The sequence below is a fragment of the Neopelma chrysocephalum genome, unplaced genomic scaffold, assembly GCF_003984885.1.
Source record: "Neopelma chrysocephalum unplaced genomic scaffold, ASM398488v2 Primary Assembly neopelma1_23, whole genome shotgun sequence".
Taxonomy (NCBI): domain Eukaryota; kingdom Metazoa; phylum Chordata; class Aves; order Passeriformes; family Pipridae; genus Neopelma; species Neopelma chrysocephalum.
The window spans coordinates 31,267,147-31,292,559 of NW_020897691.1; the positions used below are offsets into that span (position 1 = coordinate 31,267,147).

General features: G+C 38.3%; 1 protein-coding gene across 2 annotated transcripts in view; it reads left to right on the forward strand.

The window, feature by feature from the left end:
- CEP85L (centrosomal protein 85 like) overlaps positions 1-25,413 on the forward strand; it is a 145,757-nt gene that overhangs the window by 45,817 nt on the left and 74,527 nt on the right. For both annotated transcript variants that reach the window (XR_003535708.1, XM_027692456.1), the window contains exon 2: positions 5,625-5,786. Coding sequence is in view for 1 of the 2 variants with exons in the window: in XM_027692456.1 (XP_027548257.1) it covers positions 5,625-5,786 (162 nt within the window). In the remaining variant the exon portion in view is untranslated. The remainder of the gene's footprint in view (positions 1-5,624; positions 5,787-25,413) is intronic.

Here is a 25,413-nt window from a genome sequence, read left to right on the forward strand (position 1 = left end):
TGCCATTGAGCCATTCTATTGCTGACTCTCAGCTTTTTTTAAAACCCTATATAAATGTGTTAAAGTATGGCATCTGCTCTTGTGTCTACTTTTGAAAAGGTTTTTTAGCATTTTAGGTTCACCTGCCTCCATTTCCTTTTCTCACTGTGTTGTCTTAGTTAAAAAAAATAGAATATTTTTGGCAAAGACTTGTGCATGAAACATACACCGGAGTGAAGTCTTCTTTAATCTTTCAGCAGTAATGATTTTGCATATATGATGAGTAAACAAACGTATTCCAGTGGCAGAAAGTTTTTTTTCTTACAATACAACAAATGGGTCACTGAGAGACCCTTTGTGGGTTGGTTTGTAGACTTTTCCTTTTGAAAAGATGTGTGCTTACTTAGCCCTACGGGACAGGGAGAGAGTGCAGAAGAGAGTCTATGACCGCCTGAAGAATTCCTTGAGAAGAGGGGTCTGTGTAGGAGTTGGGATAAGTTCATCAGTATCAGGGGATTGTGTGAGTAGATGTGGGAGAACAAGCTTGGAGGTGGGTTGAGTTGTTTCAAAATACTGTTGTGTGATCTTCTGGCATAATTAGCAGGGGTTTGGGTAAAGGTACAGATGGTGAGGGTGAACTAATTAACTTTGGCAGTGTCTTTGGGCTGAATGCTGACTCTCTTTCCATGGAAGAGCTTCAGGCAGGCTTCAGTGCCATCCTGGCATGAAACACTATTGTACAGCCTGGTCACATCCATGATGACTAGAATGGAGCTTTGCTTATTTGTCAGTTTTGATAGTACTGTAGTGAGATATCTCCTTCAGAATCCTTTGACTGTATAAATTTACAGTGGCTGTCACGGGTGATTCACTTCTGGTCACAATCTATGTCAGTCATGGTGTGGAATAGAAAAATCAGTATCCTTAAGTTAGAATGTATCTGCTGTGAAACCCAGTTAAGTCTTGGACTGTTGCTTTCCATTCAGTGTCTAGGTAAAATAATAGTATCATAGCTGTCACTTAAAAATAATAATCTTTACATTCAAGCATTTTTGAGGTATTTTAGAAAATAGATATTAAGATGGTGGTGTGATTATTTTGTGTATGTATATCAAATGGGAACTGTGCATGCCACTGAAATTAAGAGTGGTAATGATCCAGAATTAACTAGGAGACTTTCTGCCAGCAGTAGCTGACAGCATTCTGTAACACACAGAAAAAGATACATGTTTTTGTGGAGTGAAATTTCAACAACTGTTCTCTCTTAATAAATAATCTACTTCCTGCACTTAATATACTTAGTTGTAAATGGATCTGTTTTAAATGTCTAGTCTGGAAACACAGGACTATGTCGGTATATTTAGCTGGCCAAATTTAAGGAGGTAGTCAACTTTGTGTATAAACAAGGCTCCTTCTGAGATTTGTTTGGAATCTCGTGTGTATTTTGTCATGTTTGTTGATGGAAATTACAGCTGGGTAGGATGACACTACTCTTCTTTCTCTTCTAGCAAATCCTATGAAAGGTAGATTTTTCTAGCCTGGTAAAGAATCATCATAGTCAGTTGGGAATATATATATTTGAGCAGCACAAATATCTCTTAGAAGTTTTTGCTTGCTTTTCTTATCCCACTGTATTTTGGGCAGAGGGACACTAGCTGTTGATTGGCAGACTTGAGATTAGAGCAGCAGGGTAAGGCAGGTGTGCTAACTGAGCAGTGTGGGGACTCCTGTGTATCATCCTCTTTTATACTTGGTCTTCTAGTGTAGGCTGTTTTCTGTGTGAAAGATCATTTATTTGCAGAGAGCTGTTCAAAAAGGAGATGGGGACCATAGAACAGGGTGCATACCTGTTGGTGATTCCTCATGACTTGGCTCGGAAAGTTAGTTTCAAATAAAGTAATAAATTAATTTTTAAATAATGTCTTGGACTAATGAGTTCTATAAGATCCTATTTTATGGGTTACTTACTGTTGAGACTTAATTATTGAGTCTGTTCCTACTATCTTGTTGCTTGTATTTATTTATGGTAGTGGGTCCAATCAGCTTTGAAAAGCTTTCTTTCATGTAGACACTTGTATTTTTGTAATGGCCTTCTATGGAGTAGAGTCATCATTAGTTCAGCAAAGTAAAACAGTGATGCAGATATGCCATGAAATATTAAAAAGTGTAGACTCTTGGAATACGTCATTAGCTATCTTTTTAGAAAAAACAGAGCATGTTTAATGTCAGGGAGGCAAAGAAAAAGCATTTCTTGGAAGTGATCATGGGCAACCATGTTCTGTTGACATGCCTAAAATAGGTTAAAATGCACATACAGTTTACGTACTAAAAATCTAAAATAATTGTCTTTCTTGGGACATACCCCTTGTAAATGTAGAGGTTGCTTCTGAGCAGTAGAAGCCCAGGGAGAAAATGAATGTGTTCCACCCCATGCCAGCCACTGTCCATATCTCTGTGTACAGGTTGGCTGTAAGGGGAAGGCATTATCCTAATGACAGCACTGTGGGCACTTTCCTGCCAGCTATGCATCCAGTGGGTAGTGAGAAGGAGTGCCTGAGTGAAGAGACCCTTCTGGAGCCCAGGGCACCGTGCAGATAGACTTGAGTATTTTTCCTGGAAAGCCAGATGGGATCTGGCTGGTCTGTGCTGAGCCAAAGCCAATAAACTCTTGCTGGCCTCATGCTGATCTCTCGGTAGCTATGGATGTGTTCCAGTACTTAGTTATTCAGGCCTGCAAGCTCAACGATCAGGCTTCACGAGTTAAGTTAGTGATGCTGAACTTCCCTTGGGTGCAAAAGTGCTCAAGAAGGCATTGCATTAATTCTGTGTTGTGCCAGTGTGTCCTCCTGGACTTGTGTTCAGCACCACACTGGGGGCTTGGTGTGTCCCAAGACTGTGTAGATGTAAAACTGAGAATAGACTAGAGCAGGGTAATCTATTTGTAGTGCCTATTATTTTCTAAAATTGTAGCACCTATTATTTTCTCAGCTTACAGTGCCTGTAGAGACCCCAATGAGGATGACTGTCTGCCCCCTCTAGTATGTTAACCCTTTTTGTTAAGTCTAGTTGCACTGTGTTATTGCATTTTTCAGGATATATTGCACCAATGTTTGGAATGTGAGAGACTCTTGAGATGTGGTTGAATGCTGGAACAAGCTGCCCGGAAAGGGTGTTGGAATCTGTGTCCTTGGAGGTGTTCAGGACTCAGCTGTATGGGACCTTGGAGCAGTCTGATCTCATTAGCCTTGCTTTGAGCTGGGGGTTAGAGTAGGTGACTTCTGAATGTCCTTTCGCAAGTTACTCTGGTTCTGTGGTATTTTTAGCTCTTATTTCTCAAAGTTCCACCAGAGTGAAAAGTATCTCTCCCCTTTGGGGGTTTGCATATGGATGGTTATAGGTTCACATACTGAGTATTTGTCTAGCCAAGAAATCTAAAGGGTTTGACACTTAATACTGTGTTAATTTAACATGCAGTAGTGGTAGCATTATCTGCTGCATTTCTTTTAATGCTTGTTTAATGCCGTAAAAGCTGAAATGTCACCGAAGTGTTACATAGTGGAAAACAGCATGATAAAGGGTAAATCAATCTAAATTTCTCTTCTATAAATGTATTTGAAATGTCTCCTAAATCAGAACTGTCTCTGATTTAATTAGCTGGGCCTCCCTTAAGTCAACATTACTCTTGCTGGAATAGCTAGATGCAGCTTGAGATGTATGAAGTGGAACTCTTGTGGAAAGTAGCCCTATTAAGAGGGAAAAATTATTGTTCCCAAAGCAGCCAGAGTATTTAGTGAAAAATGTGCTGGATGGTAGGAGAAGCAGAAATGTCCCAGTTTCCCAGTAGCTGTGTGCAAAACTTCAGTACATTAGGTGATGACACAGAGAGGATGGTATGAAGAATGACACCTGGAATGGTGTTCCCTTGGAATCTTGGCTGGTGCCTCTTTAGAGGGTGTGACTGGTGAGCCACAGGCAAGTGTGTTCATGTGTGGCTCCTCTGGTCTTGAAAGATACTCAATGGAATAGTTGAGACTTTTGGAGAGGAAAAACTAAGTTTAAGAAAGAGAAGGAAATACATTACATAGGATATTGCTAAAGTGGAATGATGTGGGAGGAAAACTGAGTGATTTTGAATACCAGGAGAAAAGATAGGAAAATGTGTTAAAGGGAAGAAGAGGCCGTAACCTCAATGGAGAACAAAGTTGAGGCAAATCAGATAGACAGGCATATTTAAGACCTTCAAGAACCTACTTACAGAAAGTAGACTGTTTTAGATGTTATCTTACAGTTAAATAGCACACGCAGTAAGGAATTGACTGTGTAAGTAGGTATTTAGTGTGTTCCTCAATTTACAAGTGACTTGGCAAGCAGCTGTTAGCACTCTGGCTAGTAGGTCTAGTGATCTGGCTGCTATATGGGGAGTATGCGTGTATTCATATATGTGGGGGCGGGGATATATATATATATACACACACACACATATTCATTTTTATATCCTTTTCCAAACTACTTAATATTCTGGAAAACGAGTACAGCTGGAATTAGCAATGATCTGCAGATATCATTGCAGAGTTAAATTGATGTTATGACTTTGGATGGACACTGCTGAAAATGTTTGAATGACCTAAAAATAACCGCATGTAGCATAAGAGACATTGTATGTGAACTGATACTTCTTCATGAGTCATTTCCTGCTGAAAGTGCTGCACAAAGCTAACTGCTAGAGGGGCTGTATGTATGTGATTACGTATAGATGAAGTGCAGCCATGCTTTTTTCCGAGGTTCTTTATGTACCTCTGTTGGTTCAGAGTGTGAGTGTGGTGATCAGTAGTCTGCCTATAAACAATTCTCAGATTTAGATATTGGCTATTGGAAATTGTAATGGTTGTCTGGGATTGTACTCTGTGATATATATTCTCTTGAGGTTGACTATGAGAATATGTGGCCTACTTTAAAGACTCCTTGAGCAGAGGAACAGTTTGCTGCTCTGAATTGTGTTTTAATATGTAATATTTTAATGATTATTTGAATTAAAAAGATAACCAAAATGAAGCAAACTGCAAGATGGATAGATGTCTGACAAACACAGCTTGTGTGCAGCTACGATGTGCCTTCTTCAGTTTGTAGTCTGTCTTGACCACTGAAAACTACTGATAACAGAGAAACGTAATGAATTACTTTACGTATCGGTGTTGACGATTTCACTGCTGGCTTTATTTTATCACCTAGGTTGTGGGGTTTATGCACAGTTGGAAATGACTGTATCTCACTGGCCAAATCTTCAGCTGGTTTCTGGCCTAACATTTGTTCATCTCTTTGTATTTGAAGGCATGCAATGCAAAAATCTGCTGTGAATTGAGAATCAGTTCTAGGATAGGAATCATGTGATAGTTGTTTTGTTAATGTTTGTGCAATAATAGTATAAGGATCATGTTTTTAAATAGTAAAAATATATGTATTGGAACTTTTGGGAAGGTTTCACCTAGCAAAAGGATTTTAATTTAAAAAAAATAATATCCCAAGACATAGGCACAGTCTGACTCGAACTATGAAACGAGGATTCAGTTTTCATCTTGACAGATATTTTATTGTTGCCTTCTGTACTGTGTTTGTAATGACAGAATTCTGGCTTCTTTTTTTTATAGGCTCAGATTATTCCTCAGTGGGATGGTTACCTGGTACTGAATCCCTGTGGCAGAGCACAACGATTTCATCAAGCAGTCAAAGCAATCCTGTCAGAAGACACAGCATAGCTTCTGACAGCGGGGACACTGGGATTGGTACCTCCTGTTCTGATAGTGTGGAAGGTGAGTTGACACTCTTAAGTTTTGGATGTTACTGAGAGAGAAACAATCCAAAATGTTTTAAAGGTGTGTTTCCCAAAAGAATCAAAGCTACTGAGCGCATGCAGTTTTTTTTTCCTTGCTGGACCAAGTAATTGTTTTGATGAGGTTTGATTAATTTAGTTCTGCATGAGTTGTGTGCATTAACTTGCATCTCTGCCACAAAGCTGGTACATCTTTTGATAATTGCAGTAACAAGAAGTGCCAGATTTATACAGGGAAGTAATGTCCTGTACTTTCTGGTATTCATTGTGTGTGTCACACTGTGTGTGTCAGCAAAGAAAGCTTCTCATTGGGGCTGGGAGGAAAATGGGGTGTGTTGTGTTATCATCTCTGCCTTCTGGTGATAAGTAATTTACATTTCATTGCATGGCATTTGACACATAGTCCAAGATCTTTGAGAAGAATAACAATATCTAAGGACTGTTAAAACTTAGTTTGGATTAAGTCATGATTACCCAGCGTGTTCTTGTTAGGGAGGGGTGCAGCCTCTAAGGTGGCAGCATCTCCATTACATTGACACCCTCCCTATTCAATGTGTAACTGGAATTAAGCCTGAATGAGACAGAAATTAGGCCATAAGAAGACTTGAGGTTTTCTTCTTGAATAGCCTTATTTCCCAGTAAGATTTTCAAGACAGATAACGACAGCAGGACTGTGATATACTTTTCTCCAGCATCTTATCTTTCTGTGTGTGATAAATTTTTCAAAAGGGGTAGCTGAAATGAGGAAGAATAGGAAGAATTACAAGAAATGAGGTAAGGAATGCTGAATCAATGTAAGACAGAAGTCTCTGTGAGGGACTGAGCATTCCTGAGGAGAGGTCCAAATGCCTCAGTTAAGTATATCAGGTTCTTTGCTCATGAGAAGATCCTTTCCACCCTCTTTGTGTTGCATCTGTTGGTCGGAAGGGAACTCATAGTTTGCTTTCTGCTTATTTTCATTTCTGGGGGACCCCTGGTGGCCTAGTGGTTAGCATGCAGGACTCTCACTGCTGCGACCCAGGTTCGAATCCCAGTCCCCCGGGCAGATGGAGCTCGTTAGGCCTGTGAGGCCATCCATCTATGAGAAGGTCACTCTAAACAAACCTACGTCCTGAGGACCTCACTGCCATTGTCCAAGCTCGCTTGGCCCCAACAGATGAACCTTAGGATTAAAGGGTGGGCTCAGTTCAGCGCATGCTGTGTCTCACCTAAAAAAATCCATTGCGCAGGCTGGAAAGGTAAAACACCTTTCCCCAAATCTTCGTTCGCAAAGACTGGCCATTATTATTTTCATTTCTAAACAGTTATTGGCTTTGGCAAAATAAAGGTTTTACTCAGATATTCAAATTCTTGGATGTAAAACTGAAATAGTAAATGGCTATTAATGCAGAAGCCTCATTGGTTGTTTTTTTTCCTCCCAGGAGATGTAGGGGGAATAAAGCACTCTAATGCTATGTATATATATAGCTTTACAATCAATCTCAGCCAAATGTTGCACAATAATATTTTAAGATGCAGCATTTGGATTAAAAACATGCCCTCCCCTCCTCTGTTTTGAGGGCTTCCCCATTTGAGGGGTGGGATGAAGGAGAGGAAATGAAACAGCAGCTCCTCATCAGATGTTCTGTTCACCTCTTTAGGCAAGAGAATATCTGTTCAGGGCCAGGTGGGGGAAGACTGTGCTGAGGGGAGAGTGAAACAAAGAGGGGGAAAGTTGCCACAACAGGTAGTTCGTGAAGTTTGTCTCTGGCAATGCTTGACAATGGTCTGTTCTACTGTATCCTTTATGTTATCCATTTCCTGCCACGTTGTTTGTCTTTTCTACTACTTAAAAGTTTTTTCAGTGTTAAAAATAAAGGAGGGAAACCTAATTGAAATGAAAGTTAATGGAAGAAGCATGTGACAGGCTTGGAAATTGATTGTATACATACATATGTTTTTAGTGGAAGGGGTTGTTGCCTATGATACCTAGTTGTCTGCATCTCTCAAGCTGCCCCCTCCCCACATCCACAAAAAGAAAAGAGTATCATTGTCATCTGTGAGGCTGCCAGGCCAGACTGGTAACTGCAGAGTTGATGCTGGCCATCTGCTGTCAATGTGCTGCTTGAGAAGAAGCTCCTGGGGCTTTTTCAGAGCAATATTTTTTTCACAAGTCAGCAGATTATTACAGTTTTTAACAATGCTCAAAAAATGAATTGTGGCCTTGCTATTTCCTTTATATTATATCCACTAAAACTGAAAAACTTATTTTGAGAATTACCATTAATATCTGCTTTAATTCGTGAGGTTGCAGGTGAATTTATTTGTATCAATGTGTAGTTGCTAATAAATACAATGGTGCAGGGAATGGAGCTCAGGTACATTTAAAATGTATCTTTACAGATTTTCTTTCACGGCATGTAAAATGTTCCTTCAAATCCATCCTCTTATTCATACTTCATTTTGGGAACACTCGTTCTTTTTGGAAATGCAGAGTTTCAAGAATAGAGACAAGTATCTTTTATGTTTGGCTCAAACCTACATGATTTGGAGGGGAGATGGGTTTTGACATAGATGAGAAAGAAACTTTTTATGTTAAAATATATTAAGTTGGTTGTTTGTGTATTATGTTGTGCAAAGGTAGGAAAATGAGGAAATAGCTAGTGGAGTTTCACTGTTGAAACTGTGCAATGTTGATGTGCACTGGGAAGCTGAGGAGAAACATTTATAAACCATAAATGTGGGGATGTTAGTTTGGGTGAAATCGATCTAAAACATTTAATTCAGCTCTTAATATAAAGATATAAAGGTGTTTTATCTCTGTGTAGACTACAGTTCATGTGTTTGGGGTTTTTTATTTATTTATTTGTTTCCTGTCAGTAAGTTGTTCTGGATTCAGATCAGCTTTTGGGCAATACAGAAATAATTCTGCATTCTGTACAGAGCACGAGGAAAAGATTTTGATACAGTCTTTTCCAGATTCTTTTCTTTATACACTTAACTCTGTTTGTAAGTCAACTGTATTACTACTGTTTTCAACTTATCCTGTACAAGTCTGTGTGACTAGTTTACTCTGGGCATTGATTGCTGCTAAGTCTTCTGAAAGATCGCATGTCTTCTGTTAAGAAATATGATGGAAGTGAAACATTGAGCCCTGTGAAACTGTTGGAAAGTTCCTGCATTTCTGGTAGAGTAGGAGGATGAATCATGTGCAATAAAAGATTTTAGCTGATGGCAAACAGCTGGTCAACTATCAGTGAAGACTACCTGAATAGTCTTGTTCTTGTTTTCCTTCCCACTGTCAGCAGTGAAATTGGCAGACATAGCATTTGTGGCTTATGTTTATAGGGACAAAAGATAGCTCCCAACATCAGCTAACAGCTGTGCTGTGTGTAAGCCTTTAGATTTAGGTTGTCTCTTACACTTCAGACTGTGACCGAAAGATTGTTGTTAATATTTCAGAACTGAAGCTAAAAGAGGAAACAAGGTTAAGGGGAGGTGGGTGGCAGAAAAAAGCCTCTCTTGTAATGAAAAAGTGCAGGAAAAATGTTCTGAAAACCTTCAGTTATGTGATCTTGTCTCTTTGTCTAATTTGGAAGTCTTTCAAATGGAAGCAGATTTTAGTAAACTTCTAAATAATGACTCTTCTAATTTTCTGTCTACTTTAAATGCATGGTCTAGATTAAAGTGCTTCTCTTACAGTTTACAGTCTGTTAGGAAAAAGGTGTGGAATACTGTATGGTAATGTGAATGCATTCATGAAACATGATGTTTCCTGTTCTTCATCAGCAGTGATACTTAGTTTTTAATAGCCATTGTGATACCTGTGTATAGCCATTCTTTCAGTACCACTTACATAAAAAACATGAAGTCTATATTTTAAGTATTTTTGACACTGTTTTGATTTGAGTTACCTAATTAGAGAACCAGGGGCTTAGTGGAAATTAAATGGGCTGTAAATCCCAGCAGAGCCCTTTCCCCTGTGCGCATTCTGAGTTTTACCTTTTGGACAGGAGGGATAATAGCTAGATATTGATGTGACAAGATAACAGGGCCCATGGTTCTTGCAGACCAAATATATTCTTCCATCAGATAAGCTTGTTGTGCAGTGAAAAGTTCCTTATAAAGCAGATCTTTCTCCCTTACTGTTAAATGCAATTCTTGATTTAACATTTCTGATTGCAAATTAATAGGCGTGAAAATTCATAGAATGTTGCTTTCCTGGAAGAGAGGAATTGGATGCAGAGAATCAGAGTTATTACTTCTTTAGGACTTGATGTTCTGCTAGTTCAACTTTTTTTGAAAACTTTTTTAACAACCCCCTCCAACAACTTCTGTGGAATGCTTAGCTGACAGAATAGGAACTTGTTTTAATGTTATGAGACCCAGAGGAGTCTCTTGGCTTTCATTTTGAATGGAATATGTTATCTTTTTAAAGGATTAAAAAAATCTAATTAGTTGAATTTAATTGTAGCATTTCTTGATACACCAGGGAACATGGTACAGCCGGCACCAAAGTTATTTGGTTTTGATATTTCAAGCACTCTTTCTTCTAGCAGGTCCCAAGCATGGTATTCTAACACTTTTTTTCCCATGAAAGAAAAAAAGTTAATAAATATAACTATTGAATATAGTGAAAGGCAGAACTGAATTTCAGGAAGCAAAATCCAGTTATGAAGTATCTTGGGGGGGGGTGTCTTTAGCATGCTGCTAAGAGTAATGGGATTGGCAATGTATAGGTGGAACACGCAAAGTTTGTACCATCAGTTATGGTGTCACAAAAGTGCAACAGCAGTAGGATCATAGATCTTCAGAGCTGGCAGCTTACTTTGTGCTCGCTCGCTCTCTCGTGTTCTGTGATCTTGAAAGATGATGGATTTTCAGAGAAGTCCCAGTCTTAATTGAGTTGAGGTTAATCTCTATGCCCTTGCATCCTGGCAAGTATTGGCATATGTTTGGTAAAGTAGCTTGATTATTTGTAGGATAGAAAATAATTATCCTTGAGGCATTTTTCCTTGGTTTCCTTCCTTTCTGCTTGCCAAGTCTGACATTTGAAGCAGTATCCAGGCCTCTGAGTCAGCCTTATTGTGTTACTCAGATATTATCTATCCTGACAATCAGAAATGTGCACTTCACTTAAGGCTATATTAAACTTTAGTCCTTGCAGAAGTGGTTTTACCATCCCTTGCTAGAATGAAGTGTCTGTATAGCTGAGAGGAATATAAATATTAATGTTCAGAGCTTGGCTGTTTATTTTCTTTGGGGGTTTAGGATTTAAACAAAATTTAAACAGGAGTTATTTCAGATTCTAGTAACCTGTTTCCAGGATTTAAGGAATAGGAAAAAATTATGCTAATAAATTTCCTAAAATAAGACATGGAGAAGTTGCTTCAAACAACAGTGACATATTCCCTGTGTGAGCATGTGTACTCTGAATTTGAAATAGGCTGGAGCAAACTAAAGGCACTTAATAGTTTCACATATGAATGCTCTGCAGAGAATTAGCTGCTGCTCTAACTTAATACTTGGCCTTTTGTGATAGTTTCTCCATTGGAATAAGCTCACAGTATGCACATGCTCACATGCCTCACATTAAAAAATAATAACAGGGTTTTTTTCCAGCTAGTGGGAGTGTTCTGCCCAATGAACTCAGGCATTTTGCCTTCAGCTAACATCAGTACTTCTTTTTCAGAAAGATGATTTCTGTTGTTCTAATCAGAAATAACTCTGGGAAAATAAGTCATGCATACTTAATGATTTAGCAACATTCACCTGGTTACCGTGTATTTTGGAGCTGTGTCGCTAAGTTGTATCAGAATGAATGTGTTTATGATGGTGTGAGGATCAGAAGAGAAAAAGAAAGGAAAAACCTCCAAAACTTCAGAGTTGAGATAAAGACAGTTTACTAATGAAAGAAAAAGCAGACAAACATCAAGCACCACCAGCAGACCCATGTCCAGCCAGTCTCTGACCAACAAATACTTTGGAAAAAACCTGCTCCTCAGTTTTATTGCTGACCGTGACATTGTATATTATGGAATCTCTTTGGTATTTCAGGTCAGCTGTCCCAGCTGTGTCCTCTCCCAACCTCTTGTGCACCCCCTTACTGGGGTGGCAGAAGCTATGATGCCGTGTGAGTGCTTTTCAGCAATAGCCGAGACACTGGTTTGTTACTAACACTGTTTTAGTCACCAGAGAAAAACACAGCACCACAAGGGCTGCTGTGAAGAAAACTGACTCTCACCCAGCCAAACCCTCTACAGTCTCTGCCCCTTAGTCCATATCATTTACATCATGCTTAGATGAAATATCAGGTAGTTGTTTTTAATGAACTGAATTTTTGGAGCGTGATGGATATCTGGTATTTGATGAGAAAACAAGGAGCACCGTACAATGATCTTGTCTATATTTAGGTTAATATCATGAGACCTGGACATGCCAATCATTATACATCTTTGCTGAGAGATTCCAGGGAGGAATTCACACTGGAAACATTCTGTAGCTAGTCAATATTTAATGTACACATTCAAGTAGCATTTACCTCCTTGTCTGAAAAAAATCACAGGGCTCATTTTTAGTGTTTTGCACTAAAGACAAAGTGGTGCACTTAGTGATAGGCCAAAGTCATTTGGGATGTAGACAGCAAGTTGCTTATAGCCTGCTGCTGAGGAAGAAAAGACCTGTTGCTGCTGCCTGGAGTTCTAGCCTGGGACTTGATGGAGGAGACTGGTTGTATCCCCCATAGAAAGGTTTGTAAATCTCTGGGGTTTAACAGTTTTACAAGACTATCTGTTCTTGGAAGGCTTATGCCTCACTCTTAAGTCTTTATTCAACAGATCTGTTTCTACCATAATGTATGCACAGATAAAACTTTTTCTGGTGTAAAGTCCAGTTAATGTGTTTAATGGCATCCTTTATTTTAGCCGTGGTTTCAGTGTAGTGATGATAAATAATTTCTGTAAAAATGTTCTTTGAAGTAGAGCATAAAAGCTTCCTGTTCGAGAACCTGTTTCAGGGCCTTGCGTGTGTTTCTGTGCAGTTCTGAGGTCAGATGGACTGTTAGTTCAGTTTTGTCTGTATAAAGGCAGCAGTGAGAAAGAACAATATGCAGAGGACACAGGAAGCGTAGTTACTCCATCTCACTTCCTTCATCTCTGACTTTCTTCAGGTTGGGGGAATTAAGTATGAGGAAGTGAAAAATAGGCAGCAAATGACGAAATAATTTGAATTGTGGGGACTGGTTATAGGAGGGGAAGGGGGAAAATCCTGCAAGAAAGCTGCCTGCTCACAGGCACATTGTTTGCAGTAACTTCACTTGAGTGCGGGTTGGTAACAACTGGCCTGTTTTCAGGCAGAATAGGTGCCAATTTGTTGCTTTTGATATGCTAAATTTCTTGGGTAACAGTGACCAGTTTGTTTTTAAAGCAGTTACTATCGTTGTCACTGTGCTTTTTTTTCTTTTCACCATTTTAAATGTATGTTATCCAGTCAGATTTAGAAGGAAAACTGGTGTGGGCTTTTCCCAATGCAAACGTGGTAAAAGAAATCTCTTGGGTTTTTTATTTTCTTCCTTTTAAAGATCTGACTGATAAGATTTTGGTATGACAATTGCGTTTGTGTCAGCTGCAGCCATGAAAGTCAGCATTGTAGAAGTGTAATCAGCTACACGGAGGTCACTTCTTTGCCCCTGGAAGGGAGGGGCCTCTCATTCTGGAGCGTGTCTTTTAAATGAGTACATGGCATATTTTAATGTATGAAAACTGGGAATTGAGATGACAGTGGACTTGATCTATATTTTTGATATCATATTGAGCTATCAGCAGTCTTCCAGTTAATTGCAGAGGTGTTTTGTTTTAAATAAGTTAAAGCCTAAAAAGTGGAGGCCTTGTGTTCCCTTGCCACTGTAGGATGGTCACTAAAATGTAGCAGTGAAGTAGCCTTTTGATTGCAGGGCGAGAGTGTGGACCCTTGTCTGTTTCTCCCTGTTTAATTTGAGGAACTCTTTTCACCTCTGTAACTAAATAATAAAAGAGCAAAAGTACCTTGCTACAGATGGGACATCTGAATAAGCTGCAGTTTTAAGCCAATTGCTAAGAAAACCTTTGGATGTGTCTCTATTCAAAAAGTACCTTTTTTGCTTTCTGTCATGATGATTTGTGAATGATATGAAAGAACTGATTAAACTTCAAAAGAGTAGGTTTTAAAATGGGGGGGGTGTAATGTTTTTTTTATTTGTATAATAAGTCTTGTCTGCTGGTCTTCGAACTGCTTGGTTTTCTGCCTGTGATGCTCTTTTTATTTCACTTAAAATTTGACCTGAAGTTAGATCTATTTTGTCTGGATATAGATCCTGGACTTGCTTTTGTCCAGAATGACATTTACTTTAGAAGACAGAAGTTGAGCCTCATCCTGTGGAAGGCAGAATATTGACTCCTGTGAACGGAATCTATTGTCTGCATTTGACTTTATTTTTTTTCCTCCTGTTGTTAGTGATGTGTTTTTATACAATCACCAAACAAAATCCCCAGCTCTTTACTGTGAAATCCTCCCATGTTCCCCACCCCCACCGTGATTAAAAATCCTCTCATGAAGTGACCACATGGCGGCTTTGTGAAGGTTTGCTGGTTTATTTTAGTGCCCTCTGTTGATAATAAACCTCTTAATGTATGCTCTTGCCTCTTGACTACTTTGAAATTGTTGAAGGACAACAGTTTCCATTAAAAAATATTTCTCCACTGTAATTTAATGTTCTTCTAGTGTAGTTATCATGTATAATAGTTTGAAAAGTTTAGTTTGAAAAGTTTATGCCTTACTCTGCTTCTAAAAATAAATACAACTGGGTAGTGAATAGCTTTTTACTGAATATTCAAGCTTTTCCTGGAGAAAAACACTTCTAAGGCATTCCTAGTAGGAAAGGTTAGTTGCATACATCTAAACAGTATTTTCTGTGTATGTGTGTATTGTTTTAAAAATTTCTATTAAGTAGCAAGATCAGAAAAAAAAAAAAATCAAAAGGCAGTTTAGGTGTCCAGTTAAGAATAAAATGGTGTATATTCTTAGAGGCAGAAAGATGATTGGCAGTAAAAAAATGCAATGTGTTTTATTCCCTCTAATGTGAAACATATCTCTGACACCGGTCGTCTGTGCAGCATTTTCTAAGTTCTTATAATAACAATGAAAACTAGAAAATATGCAGGAGTAACTTCTCTAATTTTTGGGTCAATTTCTTCTTGTCTGGTATTGCTGTGATGTTCAAGAATTGCAGTCTCTTCTGTGCCCTGTTTTCTGTGCTGCTGTTCCTCCAGGCACTTAATCCTTGAATACAAAAAGTGGTAACAATAAAATATACTTGGAAGGTGTTAGTAATGTGTTCATTTGTGGATTACATAAACATAAATTAGCATCTCCCTCCTTGTTAGTTGTCCTTACATTACAATTTATGCCTTGTTGCTCAATGACTGGATAATATTTATTTATTTATTTATTACTCACAAGAGTAAAAAGAGGCATTGAGCAGAAAGTTTATAAGGATGTTGCTAACAAATTCAGTGGATTGCAGGAGAATCCCCACAAGCTTAGTGTCCCAGAAGAAATCACATTCCTGTTTTGAGATGACAACATGCTGCCTTTGACAATCTGGCCCTGAAAAGGGGATTGGAAGTGGGGGGAAAAAACGTTGCTTTCATCCTGCCAGATAATAATTTAGCTGTGACATGACGATCACCTCTTAAATGTAAGGCACACCTGGTACTCAATGCCTGTGACAAATTAGACCTGGCTGTAGGTTGGTTCCTTGCAACTCACCTGGTGCTTGATAATTTAAATGCCACATCCTAGCTCATCTGAAAATAGGAAGCAAATAGTTTAATTCAGATGTTTTTATTAAAATTAATGAGGATTCCAGTCTTGTTAAGAAAGAATTTGTGCTGCATATTTTCATGCTATAGAATCATGGAAATGTGGTTTGGAAGAGATGGTGGTCTCTGTTTCCAGCCTTGTGTTCAGAGCAGGATCGTCATCAACACAGGTCAGCCATGACTTTCTCTTGCTGATTCTTGGAAACCTTGGCAGGCACCTCAGCCCCTTTGGATAACCTGTTGCAATGCTACAGGATGTCCTTATGAAGAATTCCCTAATGTTCAGTCTGAACCTACCAAGCCAAAATTTTTGTGTTGTTGGCCCTTATTTTATCTACTACTACCAGGAAAAGTGTGACCAATAAGTGTAACCATCTGTCATTTATGTTCTTTTTTGGATGGGAGGGTTGGTTTTGTTTTGGTGTTTTTGTTTTGTTTGGGGGTTGTTTGTTTGTTTTTGTTTTAAATTTGTTTGTTTGTTTGTTTTTCCTGGCCAAAACTGTGTACTAGTTCAGTATTAACTCCCGTCTAAATATTATAGAAGAGAGTTTAAATATATGTATATATTTTTGATGTATTTTGCATTGAATGTGTTTGGACTGCTATTCTTAAACATACAGGATGATTTTATTCTTGATGTTGGTTTGTGAGTCAGAAGACTGTATCCTGTGCATTTTTAAGTTGTATGAGCTGTGATAATCTCTTAGTGGCACATCCTTTTCCATCAGGGGTTAGCCTATCGCTGTCAAAAGCTAAAATACATACTTTGTATTTTCAAAAATATGACAGTCTTTCTAGGCTGATTTAAACAATGGCATTTATTGCATGAAGTGGCAAGAAGTTTTCAGTTTTCCCGTTACTAAATTTTACTGTAGGAGCACCTAGAGATTCTGGGCAGGATTATAGTTTATCGTTCTGTCTTAAGTGCAAATTCTAGAGAAACAGATAGTTTTTATCTGAGTGAGAGGTATTTTTGAATCAAGTTTTTCTTTAGAGAGATGATATGGTTAGAAGTACTCTTTTCTTTCCCATTGCATCAGCTGTCTGCATGCACTCATACTTTGCTGTTGAGAGTGATGGCAAGGTTTTAGTTTTAATTAGATCAGCTTGAAAAGTGAATTAAAAATATGTTCAGAGTGCATAGAAAGGGAGTGGGATTCACTGGGGCATCATAAAGGAGAAAAATGCTCATGATGAAAAAAAATCCTTTGTGAAGAAAACATATGTCAGAGGGGTTGGAACTTGATGATCTTTAAGGTCCCTTTCAACTCAAGCCATTCTCTGTTTCTGTGAAAGCAGTGCAACTTTTTGTGGAGGTTGCTTGCATACCTGTTGTCTCATAGCTTCTGAAAAGGTCTGAGTGAAGTGATTCATGGCTTCTGTAAAACTGGAAGCGAGCTGTCCCTGTGACATGCAGTTGGAACTGGATCTTACATTACTTTCTCCCTCCTTTTGACTCATGTCAGTATCACCAGCTTCAGTATTCCTTTTCAGCTCTTATTACTGGCCCATTTTCCCTCTCCTGAGGGACTGAGGGAGTTCAGGGAGAAGAGGGGGGCTTGAAGTAGTCCCCAGAATAGGTATGCTTTCCACATTCAGACCTTTTCATGAAATCTCTCTCACCTTTGCCAGGTATTCAGATGATCTTACTCACTGATGCTGAGGGGATGTGACAGAGGACTTCAGTACAGGATGCCCAGATGGATTAGCTTTACATAACAGCTGCTCCAGCTTGTTACTTTTTTATTCTTTCAGTGTCGGTTCCTTAAAAAAAAAGGAAAGTGGTAAAAGGTTGGTTCTGGTCAGACTTCCTGTTTTACGGTCTTTGTAATTTCTGATGTTCCTTATGGCTGAATTCTTGAAACTTGGGTCTTGGCTTGAAAAGAACGGTATGTGATGTAAGTTAGAGAAGAAGCAGTCTTTGATTTATACTGTTGGGATTTCAGCTTCTAGAATGTCGTTATGAGATAGTGCAGTAGTACTTTCTTACTTTTTCTCTGATTTTTTTTTTTCTCCTGGTTTTCCTTTGTGAAATGAGGTCTAGAAATGTTGCATTATTTTTCTACATGTTAAGACCAATGTCAGTAAGTGACATCATCAAACTCTTGCAGGATAGGAAGATGTGGTATATATGCAGACATAATGAGTGAATAACAAAAATCAAAGGGTTTGTGTTTACCCATGAGTGAAATTTAATTTTGTAATGGGAATTAAAATTTATGTATCCTTAATGGAAATTGGGATGGATTATTTTGTAAGGAGATAAAGAATGTGAAAAATTCAGAAGCTCTTAAGTACTTCTGAAGTTTTGGAATGAAATGGGACTTTGAAAGTAGGTAGGAATATTATGAATATATATGAATGTTTATTTTAGTTAGTACTGGCAGGTAGCATAGTCTAGTAGAATCAATAAAGCATGTGACTTACTGCCAAGAGTTCATGTTTATATGACTCTGGGAGTACAGTACTCCCATGGGAGTAGTATACCATTAATTTACTGTAAAAGTTAAAGTTAATTAGACTGGTGCTTATATGGGTGGGTGTTATTCCAGCTTTTGCGAGGTAAATGTGGGACTTGATGGAAACCATGATACATGTGGTGGAGTTCTGTGTTTCAGAAGTCTGATATCAAACTTAAAGTAGCACGGATTTGCTTTTTACCCTTTTCCTCTGAGACTTCCTGGTTTGTGAGGCTGGTTAAATCAGTGTATCTTTTTACGTGTGCTTATTAACAGGCATTATATGCCTATTGTATGTGTGTATGAACTTGTGTGTATATACGTTAAACAGTTACCATGCTTGTTTTTCCAATGTCATTAATACTTTTGGCCTGTAAGAACTGAAAATATAAATTAAAATCTAAAAATAAGGGGTATTACAAAAATACAGGGTAAAAACATATTTGGAGTTTCTGTTAAGAAGTTGTTCTTGCATTCATTGTTTGTAATTGTTATTGATACAGTTGTTTCCACTGCTTCATTATTTCAGTATTCTAACTGTGTCTAATCTGCCTACAATGCTAGCCCAAGATGTGAAAGTGAATTTTGCAGTGGCTGATTAAAAGTAATCTGTGGAATGTGAGGCATGGTAGTTTTGATCATCAAAAATCTTATGTCTCAGCCTCTCTTGTGAAGCTGAAGTGCATTAATAACCTTACACCACTTGAGTGGGGATGTGAAGATCTGTGTGTAGCTTCTAAAATTGCTACCCTTTGCAGAGTTTCAGATTTCATTCTGGTAGCTTGGATGTGGGCTGAATGCCATTACAATTTGCTATGTTAGGGATTTACTGCTGCTATTAGGTAACCCTGAAGAACACATTAGATACCGCATTGCGTAAAATGCATGTCTTGTGTTTCTCTGGGGTGAAAGATGACTTCAATTATTAATATAATTAGACAAATTTAATTTTTTTTAAATTTAAATACTTGGTGGTAAGTATATGATTCAGACTTTCTGAGCCAGTGGTTATGGAACTGACTTTATTTCAGAGCAAGAGAGCAGTTCCTGATAAGCTGTTTTCTCCCACACCAACTTTTATGATATACTTTGTTCCCTGCTTGTTTTAATCCAGAAGTAAGATCTGAAATTGAGTCTACCTTTTTAAGAGTTCATTTTTAATTTCTGGAGCATACTGTGCTAGTAATGCCTTAACTGAGGTGTTTCTGAGGCTGGAGAGCAGAGAAGAAGTAGTTTTGGGGTTTTTTTGTTGTATAGGTCATAGCACTGCTAATGTGCTTGGATACCATAGTGATGAGTACTATAAATATCCAAATGTATGAGCCAACAACTGGAAATAAGTTTGTAAACACTAAATCCTTTCCATTATCAAAGGCAGCAACTGAAACATTCCCTGCTCTTCCACCTCTTACTCTGTACTCCGTACTCTTACTGTGCGCATCAGAAAACAAAAGGGACATACAAACTCTGTCTTCCAGTATTCATGGGGAGCAAAGACAAGTGATCACTAAACTCTTTGAAGAAAAGCATGACTCAGATTGTATGTGTTCAAGCTTGTTAGTTGTCTGTAAACCCCTCTGCTGTTTCTATATTGTCTCGGAGCTAGTGTTCAGAAGACTGGATAGCAATACAGGTAGCGGCACTTCAAGTAACTGCGGTTCATATGTCATGTGATACGCTCTATTTGAACGTGAAGGGCTCTGTTCAGTACTGCTGCATATTCAGTGGGTACTCAGGAAGGCGTGTTGGCAGTGAACCAACATCCCATTCAGGTGCTAGGTAAACCTTGTTGTTTGGGAATTGAGATGCTGAGCTGATTTTTAGAATAATGGTGATCAACGCCTAGAACTTCACCAAGGAAGGATTTTTTTTTCGTGTGTGTAGTGCCTTCTTTTTGATTTGAATGTTTTAGCATGTTTTATCTTAAATGACTGCAGAAATAATCTCAAATCCACGAGTTGGAGTTTGGTTGCAGTTTTGTTACCTACAGTCAGTCAAGTCTTTTAATCTAAGACTGCTGATGTAATTTGTAGCAAGGGTTGTGTTTCATTCCAGGGAGGATGAATTTGGTGAACCAAATGGTGCCTGACAAATATACGATTTGGCAAAGGAACCTGTGGTCTTTTAGGATGAGAAACATTCTGTTAAAGCATTTTTCGTAATTAATTACTTACATTTCCTTGCTTTTATGATTTAGTTGGATTTGTTTTCATTTAATTAGTGTGCTAATCATAAAATTTTTTAAGTCGTAATGTTAGGACACTAAACTCTATCTTTTCTCTGGCATAGGCAGTGAGGGGAGAAACAATAACTTTTAGAAATGGATTGCTGGTGAAAAATGGAGAAGCAGTACACTGCTGTTAAATTTTTTTATTTTTGTTTTAGAAATTATTTACAAAGCTAAATATTTTAATTAGCAAAAGCTGCGATAAAAGACACTAATGGGCATTACGCATTTCTCTCCTGATTTGGTATCTGTTTAAGTGTTGATTATAGTTGAAATCAGATCTTTCAGCCAGCCTTTTCAGAGGGCAGAAATGACTTAATTTTCAGAATATTTCTAAAAATCAAGTGACATACACGCTCAGATTAATAGTATATAATTGTCATTACTTCATAGACAAACTACTACCAGGTGAAGAAACGCTGTCAAGCATTAAGATCTGTATGTATATTCTGGGAAAACTTCACAGTAATATTATTCAGATGGTAACATGCATGACGTTTGGGGTTTTTTTCCTCCTGCCTTTAAAATTATCCTTCATGGCTTCTTTAGTAGTGGACATATATGGGCATAATAGTTCCTATCCAGAGTAGAGGCTTGTTTTTTTTTTACAGTACAGAAATCCTCCTAAGAGTGTGAGCTTTGGCTCTAAATATAGCCTCTGAATTAACACTGCTAATTTTACCCATGTATTATTCACATTTGCTCAAACTGTCAACTGTCCTCCAAAAAAAAGTAAAATTAAGTCCTCAGAATGTGTATGTGTGTAAGTTGGAGGTCCTAGGGGAAGAATTGTTTATAGGCATTACAGAAGCCTAAATCCCTCTCCTTAGCTTTATGCTGTACATAAATCATGTATTAGAATTAAAACAACTTTCAGTTATTAACAGCCTTAGTATCATGGCTTCAAAGGTATGTCTGAAAAAGAGAGTATTAGAGGTTGGAGTCAAAATGGTGAAAGTCAGATGGTGCAGGAAAGCAAAGGGTTTTCCACATCTGTTTATTATATTGTAATTAGTTTTGTAGGATGGAATACAGTAACTTTTCCATATCTTCTTGTTGCCACTGTTACTTTCAGAAATGTTTCTGTTAGTTATAGGAATGTCAAATTCCTTTGGCAAGTATCAGGTTTTTGGTTGCTATAGGAAAATGCTGTGAATTCCAGGTGGGTCTTATCATCTTTTCATGCCAGTTTATTCCTTCTTTTTGTTCTGCTTGAATTTGTGAAATTTGAAAAGCACACATTAAACCAGGGTAAATAGTATTGCTCAGTGTAGAGAGCAATGAGAGGAAGTAGGTAAGGTTTACCAAGTGTAACACTTTGCCTCCTGTTCTTAGTTTGAGAAATAATGATAACAATGCTTAGTTTTTGAAGTATAAAAAAATGACTTCTTCTGTAGGATATAGAGCTATGCTAAAATCCAATTTAAGGTTAATCCTCTGTGACCTGAGCTGGGTTCCAGATGGTGACCTACATGTGGAATAGGCTGTTAATTTTTTTTATCAAAGCCTTAAAGGGTCCAAGAAACTTCAATGGAAGGTGTGATTATTGTATATTAAATGAAGGGTAGAGTAGCAAAGGTAAGAATATAAAAGGTGGAAAACCGAGTGCTGGAGCTACTTTGGCAATATTGTATTTTACTCTTTTCTGTATTTACTTTATGGGGGTTTTAAATACTTGCCTTTTTTTTTTTTTTAAATTTCTTATTTAAATACATGTTTTTTCTCAAGTCTTAGTTAGTAATTATGTAGACCAAGACTGCTAGGTCCTCAGCAGACTTATTACAGTTGAAAATAAGCTACTGTTAACATGTTATTCTCTTACCATTTGGGGATTAGCATCTGAAGGGGAGAGACTTCACCAGTGAGTTAAGTTATTCTTGAGGCAACAGTTGAATTTTTGGGATCACTGAGGATGATTTCTGGCCCTTTAAAAGGATTACTGCTTTATGTAGGCATTCCCAAAGTGTATTAAGTAAATTGCTTGTGGGACACTAACTGCTTCCAAGAGGTGCGTGGCAGTGGCAGTGCTGAGGCAAGGCGAGCTGGCTGTGCTTGGTGACCTGGGCTGACCTTTGTCTGCAGCAGAAGGAAGGGGGAAGGAGACAGACAGGGACAATCTTGCTATGAAGCAGTGAAAGCCGGCAAGCAGTATCCTCCTGCCTCACTGGACCTGTGGCAGCCTCACTGCTGTGGTTGCTTAGAGCACCTGCTTCTGTCTGGAAAAGGATTTCTTTTTCCATCTGGGTGATGTGCACGTGTGCTCTTACTGTACACAAGTCTGTGTGATTCTTGGAAGAGTTACCCATTAGAGGGCTGTCAAATATTGGAACAGACTGCCCAGGAAAGTGGTTGAGTCACCATCCCTGAAGGTATTCAAAAGACAACACGTAGATGTGGTGCTTAGGGCCGTGGTTTAGGGTTGGACTTGGCAGTGCTGCATTAATTGTGGGACTCAGTGATCTTGAAGGCCTTTTCCAACCTAAATGATTTTATTCTGTGATTGAGTTTGAGCCAGGGCTCCCAAAATGGGAATGCAGAGGTAAACTAGGAGGATGACTTCTGTGTTTAAGGCTCAGCTGGGGGAGATCAGTAGAGGAAATGAAGCTGGAGTACGAGGGTGGGAGAGAAAATGAAGGTGTGCCCTCTCTTCCACACTTGCATAACCTGTCATAAAGCGGAAGGATGCTGTTCCTGTTAGAGCTATTCTTGGTGTGCTGTGAACCAAGATAAGAGCTCAGTGGTGAGCAGAATAGGTACCAGTTGACTCTAAATATGGTATTTTTAATATAAAGGCAATCTTAGTAGGAGCAAGGATTAAACTTTAGTTAGTGGATAATGATCTCAAAAATGTAGCCAGAAACTGCAGTCTCCCTGAAAGTTGAAAGTAGGATTTAACCTTCTTAAGTTACTTCACATTAAATTGCAGGCTCTGTCTCTGCCTGTAGTTATGAATTAAAAGTAAAGTCAACCACAGAGTTTTAACTGTATGGAATGATAGTGCTCCCTGGGAACCCTCAGGTTTTACTGTGGTCCCTTGGGTTTGAGGGAGTCTCTCCTCTCAACTCTCCTCATGTGAGTTTCTCTTCACGTGCGCCTCCTTTTCCCTTCATGGCTTAGGTGAGGTGGTTTCACTGCTGAAGGGCATCAGCCTTGCCAATCTGGGAATGCTATTGTAGGAGATGGTAACTGAAGTAAGTTAGAGAGTTGGGATAATATAAAAAAATATAATATTATATATTTTATATTATAGTATAATATAAAAAAATTTCCTTTGGAGACTGAGAAAGTACAACTTATGTCTGTCTTGGTATAGAAAGGTGGAGGGGTAGGTGTGTTTATGTACCTGCTACTGGATTTTCTCTTATAGAGAAGAAAAAATACCTAGCATTATCCCCTTCTGGAGGGCAGGGGTGGATTTCTGTTCTGATGGGCTAAGTTACTCCAGTTTTTTGGAGTCATCCCTAGGTGGTGATGAAGAAATAATGCTAGCAAGAGGGAGTATCTGGTGGCTATCGAAGTAGGTGGTATTTGTGGCATGGGTATCTTGCAGGTTCGAAAAGGAAGGAGGACAGATAGATTGTGACATCCATAGCATTTTTCCCCTTTAGCCATCCTAGGGGGATATTTGATTTCCTCATGTCTTCACTGTTAAGTGCTTGTGGTTGGAAAATGGAATTGAAAGCTGTAGATGGCCTTCATAAAAGGGCAAATGCAAGTTAAGATCAAGACTTTTAAAAAACAAAAAGCCAACCACAAAGGAAAAATTCCCTGTGGCAGTATAGGTTTTCACTCATACTTCTATTTCAGCAAAGTGAAGTTGACTGTTTACGTGACTACTGTTCTGGAATATTGCTTTATCCTCTTATCCGGGGGGGCATGGGAGGGGAAATAGAACCTGTTAATCTAAAAATTGTTCTACTTAGTTACGTAACTGTTTCTTAAAAATAGCTCTAGATTGCTGGAGAAGATGGATAGATACTGTGGGATACAAATTTCTGTTTTGTTCAGTTGGTGCTCTTTTGCACAGAGAATCCACATTGTATATATACATATTTTTTATTATTTTGTGGTGGTCACTTGCATGTAAGTCACATGTGCTCATACAGCAACCTGTGAACATTCTATAGTAGAGTTCTCTGTCAGATACTGTATACGTATAGTAGTAATAATAGCACCAAAACTGAATCTGAACGCAGAGAGGCACATCAAGAGAAAGCATTGAGGATGGGGTATCTCTTTGTGAGTGTGGCAGTTACTGCTGGAAAGTTTAACTTTGAAAATGACTGTTCAGAGCATCCTTTATTCTGTTGTGTTTCTAGAAATCACTATTATATTTGACTGTGAGTGTGTGATATCCTTGGGATAAGGAGGCAAAATGCATAAATCAGAAGGTTTATTGTATTCTAGTAAAACAAGTTCATTCTTTTAAGATGTACTTCTACTTCAGCATGCTCATTTTTCTCATCTGAAGAGATTTTTATGTAATTTAGGTTAGCCTTTGTCTTTGTAGATTAATTTAGCAGATGGCCATTGCAAGCTTAGACCAATAGCAGTCATAAATAACTTGTTTTCAGTGACTGATACAGAGTAAAAATTTGCTCTTCGGCTTACCTGCTATTTATTTTAGACTTTCTGTTCAGATACAATCTGCAAAATATTTTCTGCTTCATTAAATACCGCATGGTATTGTATTTGTCTCATGTGCTTTTAATGAATCTGTACTTTAACATTTCTCTAACTTTGGCATCTGGAATAATTGAGTACAGTAAGGAAAAACAGAATAGTCTTGAGTAGTTGACTCTGCTGTAATTTATTTTTCTCTGCTGCATGATCTTTTCCTGTAAAACAAGTTTCACCTGCTGCTTTTTGAACTGTCTTCATTAAAGCTGTCCTTGTTGCACAGGACCGTTTTGGAGTGGCAGCATCCCACCTCTGTATGGTGCTGCTTTTCTTTACAGTCCCCTATTAGGTCATCTGAATCTGGGCTTCATGTGAGTGAGCTAAATTGACCCAGATCTGGCTCAAGAGTAGAAAGTTACTAAATTTGTTTGAAGATATTTCTCTTCTGGAGTTGTGGATTCCCCA